At 49.3% G+C, this 18,301-nt stretch overlaps 1 protein-coding gene across 3 annotated transcripts; it reads right to left on the bottom strand.

Annotated features, from left to right (window-relative positions):
- Positions 1 to 263: 263 nt before the first annotated feature.
- LOC143383482 (cocaine esterase-like) lies at positions 264 to 17,863 on the bottom strand. 3 transcript variants are annotated; one of them, XM_077105733.1, is made up of 13 exons: positions 17,788 to 17,863; positions 15,421 to 15,625; positions 14,297 to 14,438; positions 13,440 to 13,573; positions 13,102 to 13,360; positions 12,572 to 12,670; positions 12,162 to 12,302; positions 11,975 to 12,055; positions 11,597 to 11,744; positions 11,090 to 11,227; positions 10,552 to 10,624; positions 9,997 to 10,104; positions 264 to 342 (listed from the first exon to the last, which is right to left on the bottom strand). In XM_077105733.1, exons 1-13 carry the CDS (start codon positions 17,861 to 17,863, stop codon positions 264 to 266), a joined length of 1,683 nt encoding a protein of 560 aa, XP_076961848.1. The 3 variants fall into 3 exon arrangements, with proteins under 3 accessions (XP_076961848.1, XP_076961849.1, XP_076694235.2); XM_077105734.1 differs by lacking the exon at positions 12,572 to 12,670; XM_076838120.2 differs by lacking the exon at positions 264 to 342 and having other exon boundaries at positions 9,918 to 10,104.
- Between the last annotated feature and the right edge of the window lie 438 nt (positions 17,864 to 18,301).

Here is an 18,301-nt window from a genome sequence, read left to right as displayed (position 1 = left end):
AAGGTGGGCATCCACTGGCCTTACCCATCCACAGCTTCCTGGGGGATTGACTGAGTATGTCTAATGAGAGAGGACCCACGGCAGCCTGTGCAATGACCATCATGAGGTGAGTTCTTCATCAGTGTTGCTTGAAGGACAAATGAAGAGTGGATGAATGGCTCTGTGAATGAGAGGGCCAACCTTGGTTCCGGGGTGAGCAACTGAGAAAAACACAGGCAGATCCTACTTGCACGTAGCCCTTCCCTCCCTCCCTGAAGAGGGAGCTAGAGCTCTGCGTGCTTGTCCTCAGCCCCCTTTAGCTCCTGGATCTTCTGAGGCAGGGTCTTGGTCCAGAACTGCAATCTGTAGGCCTTCAGGGCCAGGCCCACAGCAGGCTGGATGTCCAGGTGCAGATACAGCTGGCCAGTGGCCAGTGGGGCAGGCTCTCACCATTGGGTTCCAGTGCTCATGCCCTTCCAGCTGTGTTGGGCGAGGGTCTCTCTGAACTCTGCTAAGCTCAGACTTACCCTTACCTTTACCTTTACCTACCCATTTCAGCAGGCCATGTGACCAGCCTGGCAGGGGCATTAAGCACGGGTAAAATTTCCTGATATAGGAAAGCAATGTGTGACTCTATTCTTTTTTTACAACCAAAGATAGGAAAATTTGTGCTCTATATTTCATATGAATTGTAATGCATTCTGCTGTCATATATATCAAATTAGAAAAAAATAAATAAATTTTTAAAGAATGAAATAAAAATAAAAAAGATTGAGGATATGGCTCAGTGGTCTAGTTCCCTCAGGTTAAAGGCCCTGTACAACAACAACAAAAGAAGTTGTAGAATGAAAAAGAAAGAAAAGTCTTGCATTGCTATAAATGGAGAATTGTCAGAAATCCTGGTGAGAGTTCAGTCAACAAAGAGACTAGGAAGGAGCTAGAACCTCCTAGGGATTGGTTAAGTGGTCATGTTCAGAATGCTGATAGCAATGTGCTTAGTAAAGACCATCCTAAGGAGGCTTCAGAAGAAAATGGCAGCCATCTGTGGAAATTAAAAGAAAGGCTCCCTTTGATCACTGCAAACACTTGGCTACACTGTATTCATGCCTAAAGACATCATGGAAGGTCAAATATAAGATTGAAGACCTAGAGGATTCAGGGAACATTTCTAAGTAAAATATGGAAGGAGTTGTGTGGCTATTTTTGGTCATTTTCATTGAGATTTACAATGATACTTGACAAAGGCAACCACAGAATAAAACACTGGAAAATTCACAGCCTGCCCACCTAAAGAACAAAATGGGAGATTGGGTGAGAATATAGAGGATGGGAAAGAGATTACTATGGGTGGGAAGGAGCCAGGCTCTTTGCTTCAAAACCATGGGAGAGAAGGTCTGAGGCCAACACATAGTCTTCAAGATGCCCTTCCATCCGGAGCCCTGAAGACCATGGAAGGGACCCCAGCATTGTCTCAGGATTCTGCTCCTTGTTTTCTAACAAAATGCTCTGGGTCTGTCCAACCATGGTTCAAGAAAGCCCAGGCATGACTCCTGATGCTGATCCAAAGGGAGCAAGCAACAGAACTTGGTGACGCCCACATGGTGCTATTTTTTAGGTGTAGAGAATCCAAGGGCTCTGTTGTCACAACAGACTCCCTTTGGGTTTCAAAGGACAGTTCTGGAGGCCTTGCTGTTGGAGGGGAGTCATGGCAAAGATTCTTCACCAGAATGCCTAGTGAGGCCATGAGAGTGGGACCACTGATCTTGAGACCCCCAGAAGTGTAGAGTCACTGGCAGTGTCAATGCCAGCCTAGGAAATCCACAGGCCATGGCATGCAGCCCAGGAGAGCAGCTATGTGGGCTGCAAGCAGCATCACCCCAGGAGTGGGGCTGCCCAAGGCCCTGGGGACCAGTCCACTGCCCTGTGTCTAGGAGGCTGGACTTGGAGTTTGGAGATCTAGTGTCTTCTTTGGTTGTTTTCAGACTTGCAACTTTCTACTCTCTATTTCTCCTTTTTGGAACAGGACTATTTGCCCTGAGCCTGTTTCACTGATGTATCCTGAAACCATGTAACTTGTTGGAAGTCATTTGCCTTGAGTTTCAGATGGGACTTGGGACTTTGCACTTTGGAGTCATGCTGGCAAGTCTTCAGCTTTTGCATGCAATGACTGCATTTTGCATTGAAAGAAGGAAGTGAACCTTGGGGGGCTGGGGCAGAATGGTATGGTTTGGATATTGTTTGCCCTGCAAAGGATCCTATCATGGATGACAGGTCTCCAGTGAGATGGTACCTTTCAGAAGTAGGACCTAATGATTGGCTCAGGACTGCCCTTTGAAGTAATTAATGCTAGTCTTCCAAAGTGAATTCTCACAGGAGTGGGTTAATTCCTTTCAGGTGAGTGAATTTTTCCAAAAGAGGAAGTCTGGGGCTGGTGTTGTGGCTCAGTGGTAGAGCGCTTGACTAGCATTTGTGAGGCACTGGGTTTGATTCCCAGCACCATATATAAACAAAGAAATAAATAAAGGTCCATCAATGACTAATACAAACATTTTTTAAAAAAATAAGCAAGTCTGCCTCTTCCCTGTCTATTTAGTCTTCCTCTCTCACCATGTGATCTTTCTCCCACAAAGTCCTATGATGTCATGCCATTACCATGTTATGACATAGCTGAATGTCGTTAACTAAGACCAAACCAGAGAGGGTCACCTGGGCAGAGCTAAATAAATCAATTTCCTTTTTACATCATCCAGCGTTGGGTCAGTAATACTGTTTTATCACCCCAGATCGAACTAAGATATGTTCCAAGTCAAAAGGCACACGCATGTCTGTAATCCCAGCGACTCAGGAGGCCGAGGCCAGCTTCAGAAAATTAGCAAGGCCCTAAGCAACTTAGTGAGATGCTGTATCAAAATGCAATGAAAAGGGCTGGGAGATATGGCTCAGTGGTAAAGTACTGGCGTTTCACTCAGTACTCAAACGGGGGCATGGGTGGTATGCACCTCTTCCCAGTAACAGGCTGCCTACACAGAATTCCTTATTGGGTGAAATTTCTTTTCATGTAATGTACACAGACAGCATCCCAGATGCCTCAGGTGTGTGTTGTGACAGAATGGACAAAGTCTGCTAAAATGTCCCTGATCAGAGACTTGTTGAGTCAACAGCACATCATCCTTTCCACTTGATGGTGGAGGAAGCTGCACCATGTAAGAGTGTGAGGTGACTCCTGTGTTAGGAAGGGGAAAGCATGGTGCCCCAGAGGGTGAGCTGTGGTCATGGAGATGGAAACCATCTCTTTCTCTCTCTCTCTCTCTCTTTCTTTCTCTCTCTCTCTCTTACACACACACACACACACACACACACACACACACACACAGTCCTGGGCATTGTGCGTAAGACCCTGAGGCCTTGATGGTTCCTGTGAAGGAGCCAGGACTGGTGGGGACAGAAGAGAATGGAACCCAAATCTGTGCTCCCCTGTGACTTGTTAATGATTACTTCTGATGGGTGAAGCCAAGACACTATTTATAATGGCAGCCATCAGTGAAATTGGGCAGCTTTCCTTGTTTAGAAAGTTCTAGTGACTTTTGAGAGGAGCCTGGTCAACAGCAGGGAGGTGGGAAAGACCCTCTGTGGGTGTGCCATGGGGAGAGGTGAGTGTGGACTCCTCCTGGGCAGAGTGGGGAGGAGTAGCAGGAGATAAGGGGCCCACAGTAGAAGCCTATAAGGGAAAGGATCAAGGGCCCAGGACAGCCCAGGCATCCTGCCAACCTTGCCTGACTTCTGATGAGGGCCTGGATGCTGCCTGTAGGCTCAGAGCCCCATCACCTTTGCCCTAATGGCCATACCATACCCTTTTTTAGTTCAAGTGCATAAAGTGACAGGAACCCAGTGACATCCCAGATCCCCTTTAGGACACAGTGCCTGGGCCTTCTGTATTTCCCCCAAAGACTGGTAACCTTGCCTGGAGCCCCTTTGAGAGGGCCAGGTCACCCCTTTGGCCAAAGGCATGACCTAGAGCCAAATGGCAGCAGATAAGTGTTACTAAGATGATGTTATTTTTTCCCATTGGCAGCTGGAGCTCCAGCACAGCCAGCACTCAGTGTCCTGAATGCCCCGTCCAGAGACAGGGAAGGTGGCCCTGCTCTTCTGGGTTCCTCAGTCTCCCCTCATACCCTGCCTTATCCTTGGTGGTGGTGAAATCAGAAATTCTGAACCTGTCTGCCATTCAGGGGAGTCACCTTGGACATTTGGGGGAGCCTTGGTGGCTGCACATTCCCCTCTGTCCTCTATTATTTCCACCAGCCTCCTCCTCCCTGGTACCTCCCTCCTACAGCCTCTGTCTCTTCCTCTGCACACTTTGGCTGATGGGACTCAGACTGGGTCCTGCCAAACCCAAACTGGAGCCTCACCCTGGCCGTGGAGGAGGAGGAGCAGGACCCCACAGGCCATGGTGCCCAGCTATCCATGAAGTCTGTGCAGCCACATGGTCAGCTCCCAGGGCTGTTTCTGTGCTGTTAGGGTTGCTGTGCTTCAGAGGTCAGCACAGAGAAGGACCTGGGTCCAGGTGGAGTTTGGACCCTGCAGGGAGGAGGCAGAGCAATGAGTGGTGTCCTGCAAAATGGGCACTGCGGGAGAGCCACTCTGAACCCACAGAGACTGTAGAGCCAGTGGGTACTGGGCAGGACAGGGCCCCTCTGATCTGCTCTGAGATCTCAGAAGCCCACTCGTCACCCCTGGAGTTACTAATTTACTGTCCTAGCAGCCACGGGCTATTTAATCAACTTTTTTTTTTTGGATGATGTGCTCAAAAGACCTGACAAGAACAACACAGAAGAGGAAAAGTTCATTTTGAGCTCATGGTTTCAGAGTTCTCAGTCCATAGACAGCAGGTCCATTGCTTAGGTCTCAAGGAGAAGCTGAATATCATGGTGAAGGGTATAGAGAAGAAGAGCTGCTCAAGACATCATACCAGGAAGGAGAGAGAGAGAGAGAGAGAGAGAGAGAGAGAGAGAGAGAGAGAGAGAGAGAGAGAGAGAGAGAGATCCACTCAATAAAGACAAAATATATACCCTAGGCCCACCCCAGTGACCTACCTCCTCCAGCTCCACCCTCCATGGCTATAGTTACCATCCAGTGAACCCTCATCAGGGGATTAATCAATGATTGGGTTAAGGCTCTCATAACCCAATCATGTCACCTCTAAACTTTCTGGTATTGTCTCACACATGAGCTTTGGGGGACACCCCCTCTCTAAACCATAACACTGGCCCATGAGGATGTTGGGGTGGAGAGGAGGGAGCAGTGGGCTGTAATTGGAGGATCCAGGAGGGCTTCTCTGAGGGGACACAAAATGAAGATCCCCACAGGTGAGAAATGATGACCTTGGGGGATGAAGGGGACTGCCTGAGCAAACTGGGCAGTGTGACTGTGCCCTTGGTACTGGGAAATCCTTCTTCCTCTCAGCATTCATAGTTTCCTGAGTTCCCTCCAAGGTCCTTGTAGTACTGGTCTGAGGGTCTGTGTAAACCTGTCCCTAATTGGTCCTGGCTGCTCTGTTGAAATACACTGGTGACTGCAACTGTGACACTTCTAAAGAACCCACCCCCCTCCACTGTCTCTCCCCCTACCCTGTGGCTTCCCCTGAGGACAGGTCCCTCTGAGTTTACTGTTATTTATGCACCTGATAAACATTCTGAGGACTTTATGGTTCTAGCATTGTGGACCTGGAGGGTTCTCTTGGGCATCTGGGGCCGCTGGGGAGACAGGCCCAAACCAGGAGATGTCAAATCTTCTAGAATCCTGCAAGGACATAGGGAATACAGCAGGAGACAGGAGTGTCTGCTCTGCCTGACTTCCTGGAGGAAGGGGTGTGGGCTCCACCTCAGATGACCTTCAGTACCTTCTTCTAACAGGTCTTGGCTTCTTCATTCTAGCCTGGGTTCATTCCTACACGTCAGGATAGTAAGTGTCTTTATTGGTGTCTTTCTAGGGGTGACAATATTCCCAGGTGGCTGAGTCCTTGGCTTCTCCTTGACTTCTACCTAAACAGCAAGGTCTGTTGTTGATTCAAAGTTTTCCATCCAATGCACTGTGGTCCAAGCCACTGTCCCAGCTCCTGTCCAGGTAGATGCTCTCTCTGTATTCTCCGGACCTAGTTCACAGCTGGGGCTGTGGAGGTTGAGATATTCCCAGCTCCTCCTGGTTTATAGTCATGTTATTAGCTCCTTTATGTCAACTGAAAAACACAGTGCTCCTTCCTAACCTGGAAGTTGCTGTCTACCTCTTGGTGAAGGTCCCCAAGCTAACAGTAAAACTGTGGAATGAAGAACAGTCTTCAGAGCATTAGGGCATGTGCGGGGTGGGGTGGGGTGAAAAACTGACATATATGTAATGATCTAGAGAAAGTCTGAGAGAAGAGAAGAGGAGAGAAGAGAAGAGGAGAGGAGAGGAGAGGAGAGGAGAGGAGAGGAGAGAGAGAGAGAGAGAGAGAGAGAGAGAGAGAGAGAGAGAGAATCAGAGAAAATTTAAGCAAAAGCTAAAAATCCAGGAAAATATCTGCAATGACAAATTCCTGTACAGGCTCATTCCTTCTCATCAGGTTTAAGACCCTCTACCCTAAAAGCAAGTTTTGGTTAGAATATGGAGCATCTGTCACACTCAGATTTGGTTGATGAGATACAAAATGATGTCGTGATTTTGGAAGATAGCTACACATTGTCCTTAAAAGTTTAAACCAGAGTTGGGCAGTGTCACATGCCTATAATCTCAGCAACTTGAGGGGAAGACACAGGAGGATTCTGAGTTAAAGGTGAGCTTTAGAAACTTAGTAAATCCCTCAGCATCTTTGGAAGACCCAATCTCAAAATAAAAAAATAAATAAATAGAAAATGGATTTGGGCTGTAGTCAGTAGTGAAGCACCCCTGGGTTAAACCCACAGTACCCTCCCCATCAAAAAATAGAACGAAAGAAAGAAAGAAAGAAGGAAAGAAAGAAACAAGTTTCACTCAATCTCAGTGTTTTGACCCAAGGATTCTAATCTCAGGGCTTTACTGAAAAACAAACAAACAAAAAAAATTAAGAGCACATGTTCACAAAGTGATTTCTGAAAATGTCCACCACAAGTTTTATGTATAATAGCCTAAGCCAGGTGTGATGGTACACTAATTGCAATTCAGGTACTCAGGAGATCAAAGGATGAGGATTGGAAGATGGAGGCCAGCCTGGGCAAGTTAGTGACACCCAACTCAAACTAAAATAAACAGGGATGCATATGTAGATCAGTTTTAGAGTGCCCATGGGTTAAGTCTCCACTAATAAGGGGGGAAAAAAAGAAGAAGGAAGAGGAGGACAAATGGAAGTCACTCAGATGTGCATCAACTGGTAACTGGATTAAGAGTGGCAGATGTGTACATGCAAGGCTACTCCCCAAAAAAGAGAAGAAATTGCAAGTTCAAAGCCAGCCTCAGCAATTTAGCGAGACGCTAAGCAACTCAGTGAGACCTGTCTCTAATAAAATACAAAATAGGGCTAGGGATGTGGCTCAGTGGTCAAGTGCCCCTGAGTTCAATCCCCAGTACCCCCCCCCCCAAAAAAAAAAAAAAAAAAAAAGCTCTTCAAAAGAGCTACTGAAACTACTGAAAGTCTGGAAAACACTCTGAGGACCCATTCTGGGAAGCATCCTGTGCATGCTTAGAATTGAAAACCATACAGGGGCATGTTTGCAGCAGGAGCACAAGGAATGTTTTCAGCACAGAGTGGAAGGATTATGCACCAGTCCTTGTACACTAAAAGGAACTAAAAGGTCTTTTCACCTCTGCAGAGATCCAGTCAGCCCAGGCTTACCGTTGCCCTCGTCTGCCCCCTAGTGTCCAGTATGGGCAACATGGCAATCTTCATCTTCAGCCCTAAAGGCCTTGGTGCCCTGTGGTGGGGCTTAAATGCACTGGGTGAAAGAGGGAACTTTCTTGTGAAGTGTCAGGGCCAGAGGGAGGCAAGTTGGTGAGAGGGAGGGTATAGGGGGAGTCCCAGAGTTCATGGAGTGAGGGACACAGCCTTTCCATGACAGAGAGAAAATGCTTTGGAGGAACAAAAGGGCATATTGAGCTTCATTTGGCATTTTTGGTTACTGAGATAAAAGATGAGAGGGTTTCTATTGGAGGGGCCAGAAAAGTTTAGGGACAACAATGAGGTGAGAGGGAAAGTCAATCATGTGGATGCCATAGTGAGTGGGGGATGGTCAGGAGGCTGAGGAGGAAATTCTGAAAGATTTTGTATCGAGAGATGCTCAGGGAGCCAGGGACAAGAATCTCTTCTGCTATGTGTCTGGACCTCCTGACATCTCAAGGCCTCTTCCAGGACACACCCCACAGAGAAACATCTTCACAGCTGTGTTGTGATTGTGTCAGTGTGGGGCTCACAGTGTCTGCAGAGCCACAGAGACTAAGAGGCAACTTGAGGAGACAGGACCCAGAGGACCCCACCTGGCTCTCCAGGATGCACCCAGCTGGCCCAGGCTCCAGAAGCCAATGGAAAAGCCCAGTCCTGCTTCTCATAAGTATGGGGCCTGTCACCTCCTTGGGACAGAAAGAGATGTGTGTGTGTGTAGATTTAAATGTTAATGAAGGATGACATTTAATCCCCAGGTGGGCTCAGGGATATGGAACTTTGGTTTTGTTTGTAGCCTGGGTGGGTTAGATGTGGGAATCTAAGTGTTTGTCCTGAAAGTTTCTGTGCTGCACGTTCATACAGTGAAAGCAAGTCTCCATGGTCTGGGAATAGAGCTCAGTTGGTAGGGTGCTTGCTGGCACGCTCTAAACTCTAGTGCATTCAGTTCTAATGCACTAAGCTCAATCCTCAACACACACACACACACACACACACACACACACACACACACACATACACACAAACAAACACACACAACCACATACAAAATACATCACTAATAAAATCAGTGTACTACCTGGGCTTTGATTGAAAAAGAAAGAAAGCCAGTCTGAAAGTGATGAATCATTTTGAAGGGACTGTGTTTAGGAACTGTAAAATAAGCCCAAAAGTACTTGTTTGCCCCTCTGCCAAGTGAGGACATGGTGGGAAGGTGCCATCTAGAAACCGAAGCAAGACCTCCCCACACAACAAATCGGCTAACATCTTGATTCTTGGCTTGTCATCTCCAACACAGAAGACAACACATTTGCATTGTTTATAAGCTACCCAGTTTATTGTGTTTATTTGTTGATATCTTGTTGGTAGCACTGTGATAAACCCAGGACTTTGTGCATGCTTCTCAAGTACTCTACCACTAGGCTACTCTCCTGGAACTAGTTATTTTATTTTGAGCTTGGGTCTCCCCAAGTGGCCAGCCTGTGCAGAGTATGTAGTTCTTCTCCCTAAGCCTCCTGAGTGGCTTGGATTATGGGCATGTGCCACCGTGCCTCACTACACTATTATTGTTGTTGTTGCTGTTGCTGTTGCTGTTGCTGTTTCAGGAGCCTGATGGAGTGAAACACTGAGGCTTCTGGTGTACAGGTTTTCTACAGAGGTCCCACTGGTATGAGAACATGGGGTACTTGCTGAGAGGTGGGCAAGGGATTTGGAAAAGTACCAGCTCTGCTTCCTCAAACTTCTCTGACAGCATGGGAGGGTGTGGCAACTGGGAGGATGGGATAGGAGGGGTTGTAGGGAAGGAGAGGGGAGGAAGGAGGGAGGGACTCAGGCACAGTGGGGTGAGGAAGAAGGTGGGCATGAACTGGATTACCCATCCACAGCCTCCTTGGGAATTACTGAGTGTGTCTAATAGGAGAGGACCCATGGTGGAGTGTATAGATGAATAGCTATGTGAATAAATGGGTGAACCCTGGTTCTTGGGTGGGCATGTGTGGGCACCACAGGAAGACCCCATCAAACCTAGCACTCCCCTCTGTTCCTGACAAGGAAGCTAGAGCTCTGTGTGCTTGTCCTCAGCCTCCTTTAGCTGTTGGATCTTCTGAGGCAGGGTCTTGGTCAAGAACTGCAGCCTGTGTGCCTTCAGGGCCTGGCCCACAGCAGGCTGGATGTTCAGCTGCAGGTACTGCTGGTCCTGATCGAACAGTGGCCAGTGGGGTAGGCCCTCTCCGTTGGGGTTCCTGTGCACATGCCCTCCCAGCAGGGCAGGGCGAGGGTCAGTCTGAGCTCTGTTGAACTCAGAACTGACCTTCAACCCCAATTATGGACAGGGCAGTCAGTCAGGCAGACAGAGGTGTTGAGAATGGGGAGAGGTGTCCTGATGCAGGAAAGAAATGACCTCTCACTTATGTCATTCCACACAGGGCAGAAAAACCTGCCCCGTGTTGCCCTTTCCTGTGAGAGGCTAGCACCCATAGCCCAGCACTATGGCTCACCCTTTGTACCACTGTGAGATGAGACCAGTGACCTGTACCCACAAAGCACCCTCTTTTAGTGTGGGTCTTCCCATTGGGGGGGGGGCTAGGATGTGGTGAGGGACACACATTTGCTAATGGGGTCACCTCAGAAAAGGGGAGCAGTGGAGGGCCTGTGCCCTCTGGGAGCCTGAGGGGTGCAGGGGTCCTCACCCATTTCGAGCAAAGTTGGCCCAGTACTTCATCATCCTCTTGTTCAGCAGCTCCTCCTCTTCAGTGAGCTCCACTGTGGGAGGAGGAAGGCAAGGTTCCAGGTCCTGGCCAACCCGTCCAGCTGTCCACTCCTGTGCCACATCACCACCGTAGTCCCAGGCTTATGTCCCTTCCCTTCCCCAATAGTCCTGGGGCCAGGTCCTCTGCTTGCCCAACCTGCCTTTACTACTCCCAGCCCAACACTGGGCTATCCTTGGCCTAGAAGTTTCCTTGTTTTGGACACTGTGAAATCATTTAAGAAATGATTTGGCTTTTACTCAACCCCATCTTCTCCTATGCTAGACACCAAGGTTAGGTGGTAACAGGTGGAAGGAGCATAGATTGGACTGGGAAAGGTCTAATCCTTAATGATCTGTTGTTGTAAGATGGTAGACACTGGATCTCATGTTCTCTCTAAGCTACAGATTCTCATTGTACAATGAGAGTAATTGCCACCCTGTAACCATGAGAATGCTCCTGTGAAACAAGGAGTACTCACCTCTCATGCCACTAAAATAGGACCCAAAGACAAAGATGAACTCATCACCATGGTCAGCCTTCACATGTGGCGGCCTCATGTCCTTAAACATGCTGGGCCGATGCTGGAACTCATAGAAGTAGACAGGAGCTTGGGAACCTGGAGGGTGGACAGGGTGTCAAGATTGCTAGGTCCAACACTGACTTGAATCTTAGCAGTGACTTGGAAGCCCAGAATGGATCAGGGGCAGTTGGAAGGCTCTTTGTTAAGTCATGTCTTGGACTTCCTGGCTGTGTGGTCACAGGCAAGTCCTTGACTGCTACTACCTTTGTTCCCTCTTCTCTAAAATGAGTGTGATGTCTATCTCTTACTCTAGCCATAAGAATTTACTGAGATGAGGGCCTTCAGGTGCCTGGGACCAGGGTCTGGATAAAGACATGTGTCAGGACCTGACACCAGACCTCACCTGGGACCCACAGCTCTGAGCTCTCTCCTAGGAAGGCAGGATTCAGGTTCAGATACACTCACTCTGATAATGTGCTACTTGGAGTGCAGGCATCACAAACATGAAGTCTGCCATCATCTCCTGGAACTGGAGTCGGAGGGTGTGGGGGTCCTCGTTGTCTCCCATGTACTCCTCCATCAATAGGTCAGCACATTCGGCAGGCAACTTCATCTAGTCCAGGGGATCAGGGAGAGTCATGTTAAGCAATCTCTGGGGCAGGGAGGCAGGATTTAGAGGGTAGGGATTGGGGTTTAGGATGTGTCAGGGAATAGGGCAATGCTATCAAGCTTTGTAGTGGTTCCACCCACAAATCACATAGATCAATTTTGGTTCCTGGTCATTGCAGAAAAGGAAGAGCGACTGGCTGCACTCTGCCTGGCCCAGAACCCCAGGGGTCTCACCGTCTGTGCTGATATTCTCTGTAGAACAGCTCGCATGGTCTCTCTATCTATGTCTTTCTGGATTTCAGGTGGGCCCAAGATCTGTGTGGTGAAGTGAAGTCTATAGTTGGGGTGGGATGAACAGGACCTACAAAGTCTAAAGCCGCTCACACTTGACACTATGGTGGGGTTTGGAGAGGGGACTCACCATGGGAATGCCCCAGCCATACTCATCATTGTTGACACCAATGATGCTTGGAACAGGTTGAAAATCAGCAGAGGCCAGAAGCTCCTGGGGGTGCCTGGGTAGGAAGGCCCCATCCACCAGACCAGGAATGATCATGAAGGCCTAAGGGGGCATTCAAAGTCCATGATTACGGGAAGGAAAGTCTCTTTTTTAATGACACATGAGTTACCTCCAACACATCCTAACTCAACCCATGATGCATTCAGAGATTTTACACATGGTTTAGCATTTTTATCTCAATTCCCATCCAGGGCTATGAGGATACAATAAGACCAAGCCCTGGAAATGAGATCATAGTTCTACAGTAGAAAGCACTGTATTTTCCTTACACCATAACCCCTGTCTCCTCACTAATGTTCATTCAGCCCTACCTTGGTAATAGCCAGCATTTCCTGTTCACTCTTGCCCCGCAGGCAGCTCACCAGGGCCTCTGACTCTACTTGCCCACAGGCAGACAGGTTGGCCACTATCTGTAAAGGCACCAAAAAGAGGCTGAATCATCCCTCCAGACAGGGAGGGAGTTGCTGCCTAAGGTCTCAGCTGTGTGCAGGTTACCCATAATTCTCAAAGGGAGCCATGTGTGTATTGCAGAAAGTATGAAATCCTTCCACCTTTCCTGAAGCTCAGGTGTCAGCCAGAGGCGCCATCACACCTGCTTACATGGGTCTTCTGAGGATGAGGCCTCCAGCGCACAGCTTTGTAGATCAAAATAGAGCAAAATCAACTACCTGAGGCAGAGGTGTGTGATTCTGACCTTTGAGCTCCTCAGAATCCCTGTTGTGGTGGCAAGTTCCAGAGACACCTGCATGGTCTTTGTTCCCATGGAACAGAGAGAGTGGCAGAGGCTCTGAAGTTGAAAGGTGAGGCAGCAGATTTGGCCTTGGGCAGTAAGGATACTCACTGTGGAGACATCTTTAGATGAGCTGGTGATGAGGCCAGGCAGCAGGGCCACACCACTCTCCATGATGGCACCATGGAAGAGTCCTTGGGACATTGGAGACACCACATGTGAGGACACACTAGTGCCACCTGCAGACTGGCCAAAAATGGTGACCCGATCAGGGTTGCCTCCAAAGTGGGCGATATTCTGCTGGACCCAGCGTAGGGCGGCCACTTGGTCCAGGTAGCCCCAGTTGCCAGTGGCATGCTGGTCTCCAGTGCTGAGAAATGCAAGGATGATGATCACTGCATGGTCCTCTGTCTACTCAGCCCCATTGACCATCCCTGTCCCAGGCTCACCTGAAGAAGCCCAGAACTCCCAGGCGGTACTGGATAGTGACCACCAGTACATTTTCAATGGCTGCCAGAATAGAACCATCAAACATGGAAGCTGAGCCCACCACCAAGGCACCACCATGGATCCAGACCATCACCTGGGAAATCAGGAGATATACCATGTGGTGGCCACAGTGCCGATTCCCGTCCTGGCTGAACCCCTAGTCTGAACATCACTTTGGCTTGTATAGCTGCTCACCCAGAATGCTAGTAAAACTTTATAACCTAGGGTACTGGTGACAGAGTAAGTTCAATTTGGAAGATCAGGCCTCCCATACTTTGGGGTCTAACCAGGATTCAGACCCTGGATCTATTCCTCTCAGAACTACTCTGAAAGGAAAAGAAAATTGATGTTTCTGTGATTACCTCACTTGAACATTAATTTAAAGTGTCTTCCAATCACTGGCTCTCAAAGTAATCGATGGTCGTGGAATTTAGTGATCTCAAAGTGCAGCTTTTGGGCACCTGATTGGGATCACCTGGGTAGAAGCTCGTGAGTTGATCAATGGGTCAGATCATTTGGCCTCTGAGAGCTTCCAGTGCTCTTTGACTCCATGCCTAGGTGAACTTCCTGTCTGAATAACAGGCCTTCTTGGAGCTGATAGTGAGAAACTTTACATGGTAGTCCATACCACAGTGGTGGCCAGCTGAACCTGTGTCTTCCAGTGTCGTTGATATTGTTATGTAGTACTGGGGTAAATCCCAGGGCTTCACAGCATTGTGCTAGCTCTCTACCTTGAACCATGTCCCAAGACCACTTCTAATCTTTTTCTCAAAGAAATGTTCTCCCACCCTTCAACTGACCATGACTTAACACTCACAGGCAGGTTAGAGCCCTCACGGGCATGTGGAGGCGCGTAGATGCTGAGGTACAGGCAGTCCTCTGACATGGGGATGGGAGGCCAGTTTATACTTTGTAGGTTCAGAGCCTCTGTATTCATTATATCTGCATTTTGCAGACACCTGGTGACAATGGAATACAGTTACTCCAGGGGCTGAGCAGTGGTCAATTCAGACCTCAGGTCCTGACTGGATCCCAGACAACCTCACTCCCTGCCTTAACTGATGCCTGGCCTCACATGATCCTTCTTTCCAGTCATTCCCCACTGAGTTCCAGGCCACAGGCTCGGGGGAAGCAGGGATGATCCCAGACCCCCAGGGAGGCCTCAAGATTGTGGAGCACTTGATTCCACCTTCTTCTGAGGCTGGGCAATCCTGACTCTAGGGTCCTGTCTGGGAAACACTGGCTGCCTGTGTTGACATTCACCACTTATCTCTGTCCCCATTCAGGCCTGGAACAGCATAGGTGTCCCCACACAGGTGGTGCCTGAGTTGATGGAGGTTAGTTCTCACAGAAGGGAAATGGGGCATCCCACAGCCCAACTTGAGGCTCTCAGAAAACCTCACCCCTCCACTGAGTCTTAAGCTGTAAGCACATGCCCCTTTCCCTTGGCCCTGTGGGTGGGGTCCCCAAGGAGCCACCACTATTGCCCTCCTCAGGGATCTGCAGCATCGACTGCTGGAGTCAAGGTCTTTTATAGGTTCAGAGACCCACGCCGACCCTCTCCCAGACACATCTCCCCTGTTAGGAGAGAACACTTGGAGTAAGTCAAATCCAGGGACAGGTGTTTCTGATCTTGTGTTCAACACCTGGAGCTAATGCCTGTTGGTTTCCAAGCCCTGAGGCAAGGGCCTGGCAAAGTTACTCTTGCATTGGAAGAATGAATGTGGAATTGCCCCAGTGCAGAGGGATATATTTTTATATATTTGTTCATTTAGGGCCTGGGTTTCAAAGCGAGTGCATTAGGTTGCTAAAAACACATTACCACTGGTCTACAGCCCCAGGCCTTGCAGTGCAGTTTAGATGAAGGAGCCACTGCAGCCTGGTCCAGGGCTCAGATTTCCCACCCCCACCCCAGCCCTGAGGTTTCACAGGAGAGCTTACATGGCCGGGTGGGAGGTCCCATCCCTCACACCACTCCAAGGTTCAGGGGGCTCAGGGGCTGCAAAGCGCAGTGGTCCTAGAGGTGGCTTGGCAAAGGGAATTCCCAGGAAGGTGTGGACCTCCGCATCGGTGCCCTTCACGTGGATGAGGCTGCCCCGCACCTGCCCAGTGTGAGTCGTCCGGATGGGGCTGACTGAGTCCTGGCCTGTGGGCAGAGAGACGCACTTCAGGCTTAGGTCTGATCAATCAGCTGCTGACCTGCAGCTCTGGGCCTGTTTGGCCCTCCTCAGCTCCACCTTGTGGAGGAACCCTGATCTGTCAACATTCACTTCAGAATCTTCTCTTCATCCCTAGTCCCTATCCCCACCACCACTGTCACTCGACCAGCTCAGAGCCTATCCCTCCAGGCTCACCAGGCTCCTGTGAGGACTTGGGAATGGAACTAAAGTTTCCCATCCTCAAGGATCTCATGCTTGAGAAAACAAGAAATGACATAAAGAATTACCATTCATAAAAGGAGAAACGGAAGTATGGAGGGGAGCTATGAGTTCAGATAATACAAAACTTGTCCTGCCTGGGCTTGGGGATCACAGCAAGGAGGCAACGGAAAGTCAAGCTAGATATATCTGGCTTGTCCAAGTCATGATATTTGGGTAAAGGTTGATGTTGGGCCTGTTGCATTTAACTCTTCTCTCTTCTGCAGATTGGGTCCACACTTGGGTGCTGTGCAGCCCTCAGACTGTCCCAGTCCTCTCTGTGCTTCAGGGTGCAGACAGTTGGCAGTCAGGTCCACAGTCCTCCTGCTATTGTTCACATCTCCACAGCTCCCACATCACTGGGGCCTTCCTTCCCCCAGATTCAAGTTCTCATTCTAGAATGTGGTAGATCTGAGCTGGTTTCCATAAGAAAAAGTTAAAAACTCCAAACCTCCTCCCCTCTCTCTCACCAAATCCCCTAGGATCTGCATGTTTGATGCTCCCTGGTACAGGTCAGGCCAGGGCAGCAGCCACTCACAGGACCAGAGAAGGAAATTGGCCAGCATCTCTCCAAGTCCAAAGACACTCTCCTGTCCCTACCAACATGCTGTCTCCACACAGTGCCTTGCCAGAGGGATCTTGGTCCATGTAACTCATGTGGTGACTGGCCACTAATGCCTGATTTTGTAATTACAAAGGACAAAGCCTGCTAATTAATCCTGATGACATAATGTCGCTGCTTCCTTGAGCTCAAGGCCTGCATGAAACAGCAGGAGGAATTTCACCCATGTATATATGTAGTGGTGGGAAGTGTCCCCGTGTCTAGATGAGGAAAAGGTCACACCAGAAAAGATGGGTTTGTGACCATTTAAGTGAGAGACAAAGATGAGTAGTGTGAAAGACCTGGACCCTATTCAAGTCCTAGATGGGCCTGTGGAGGAGCCAGGACTGGGTGGGCAGAAGAGTGTGGGACACAAATCTATACCCTCTCAGGACTCGAGTTTTTTCTTTTTTTTTTTTTTGATTGTGAGTTCAAGAAAAAAGACTGTTGAAAATAGAATCTTTCAGTGAAGGTAAAGAAATCTTCTTGCTGATAAAATTATGGTTCTCTCAGGCCCCAGGCAAGGGAGGAAACTTATCAGTAGTGGTCCAAGGGGGACAGGTGAACATGGATTCTTCTGTGCAGATAAGACTGGGAAAGTTGGGGCTATGTCCAACACCCACAGTAGGAGCCTTTGACGTGGGAGGGATCCAGAGCTGCTGACACTCCCTGGGCATGGTTCTCTTATGCCAGCACCTTCTGATAAGGGCCGAGATACTTCTAGCAGGTATAGAGCACATCACCTTTGTCCCAGATCACAATCCAAGGCATGCTAGCTTCGGTTCGCGAGTAAAGTGAACACACCAGTCATTCAGATCAGCTTTGAGAAGTGGTACAGAGACTTCTATAATCCACTAGGGCCAGTAACCTTGCCTATGGACCCTACAAAATGTGCTAGCACTTCTCTGGCCAAGGGGTCAACACACTCAGAACCAAATGTAACCAGCAAGCTCTTCTTATTGCTGTTGTTATTATCCAAGTGTGAGTAGTAGCTATAGCCACAGCCACAAACAGGAGGGGAAGCTCATCTATCCCTGTTCCTTTGCCAGGAGGCTTCTCACTTGCCCATACTGTGCTCCTCAGAATCCCCTCACACTAGCTCACTCCTCCATGGGGGTGTCCTCAGGCAGCTCTGACCCACTCTGGCTCACCCTCCTGCCCCTCATCCCCCTCATCTGGCTCCTCTACCAACTCCCCCGCCTGGTGCCTTCCCTCCAGGCTCAGGCCCTGTGTCTGTGCACTTTGGCAGATCCAACCGGGTCTCTACCACCCTCCCCATGGCAGCCTCACCCTGGCCCTGGATGAGGAGCATCAGGAGCCCATAGGCCACGAGGATGAGCCAGGCAGGAAGTCGATGCAGGCACATGGTCGGCTCCCAGGGCTGCTTCTGTATTCCTGGGGCTTCACCTGGAAATGCAGAGCAGCATTCTGCCCAGGTGGAATTTGGATCTGACAGTGAGGAGGCTGGGAAATGGGTGGTGCCCTGCAAGGTGTGTGCTGCAGGAGAGTCACTCTGAACTCTCAGAGGTCATGGAGCCAGTGTGCAGCGGGCAGGGCCCTACCCCTCTTCTTCCCTTGGGCACCTCCCAAGGTACCACACAGCCTCTGCAGCCCCTCTGAGATCCCAGGACCCCTCTCCTCATACCTGGAGTCATTAATTCCCTGTCCTTGCTGTCAACCATGAGGGTGTTGGGAAGGAGAGGAGGGAGCAGAGAGCTGGATGTAACTGGAGGAACCTGGGAGGCTTCTCTGGGGGGTGCAGAATGAAGATTTCCAGAGATGGAGAAATACAGATGACCTTGCT

This window comes from Callospermophilus lateralis, chromosome 18 (genome assembly GCF_048772815.1).
Source record: "Callospermophilus lateralis isolate mCalLat2 chromosome 18, mCalLat2.hap1, whole genome shotgun sequence".
NCBI lineage: Eukaryota > Metazoa > Chordata > Mammalia > Rodentia > Sciuridae > Callospermophilus > Callospermophilus lateralis.
Note: the sequence above shows the minus strand (reverse complement) of the source record. Positions and strands in the feature narration are given on the sequence as shown.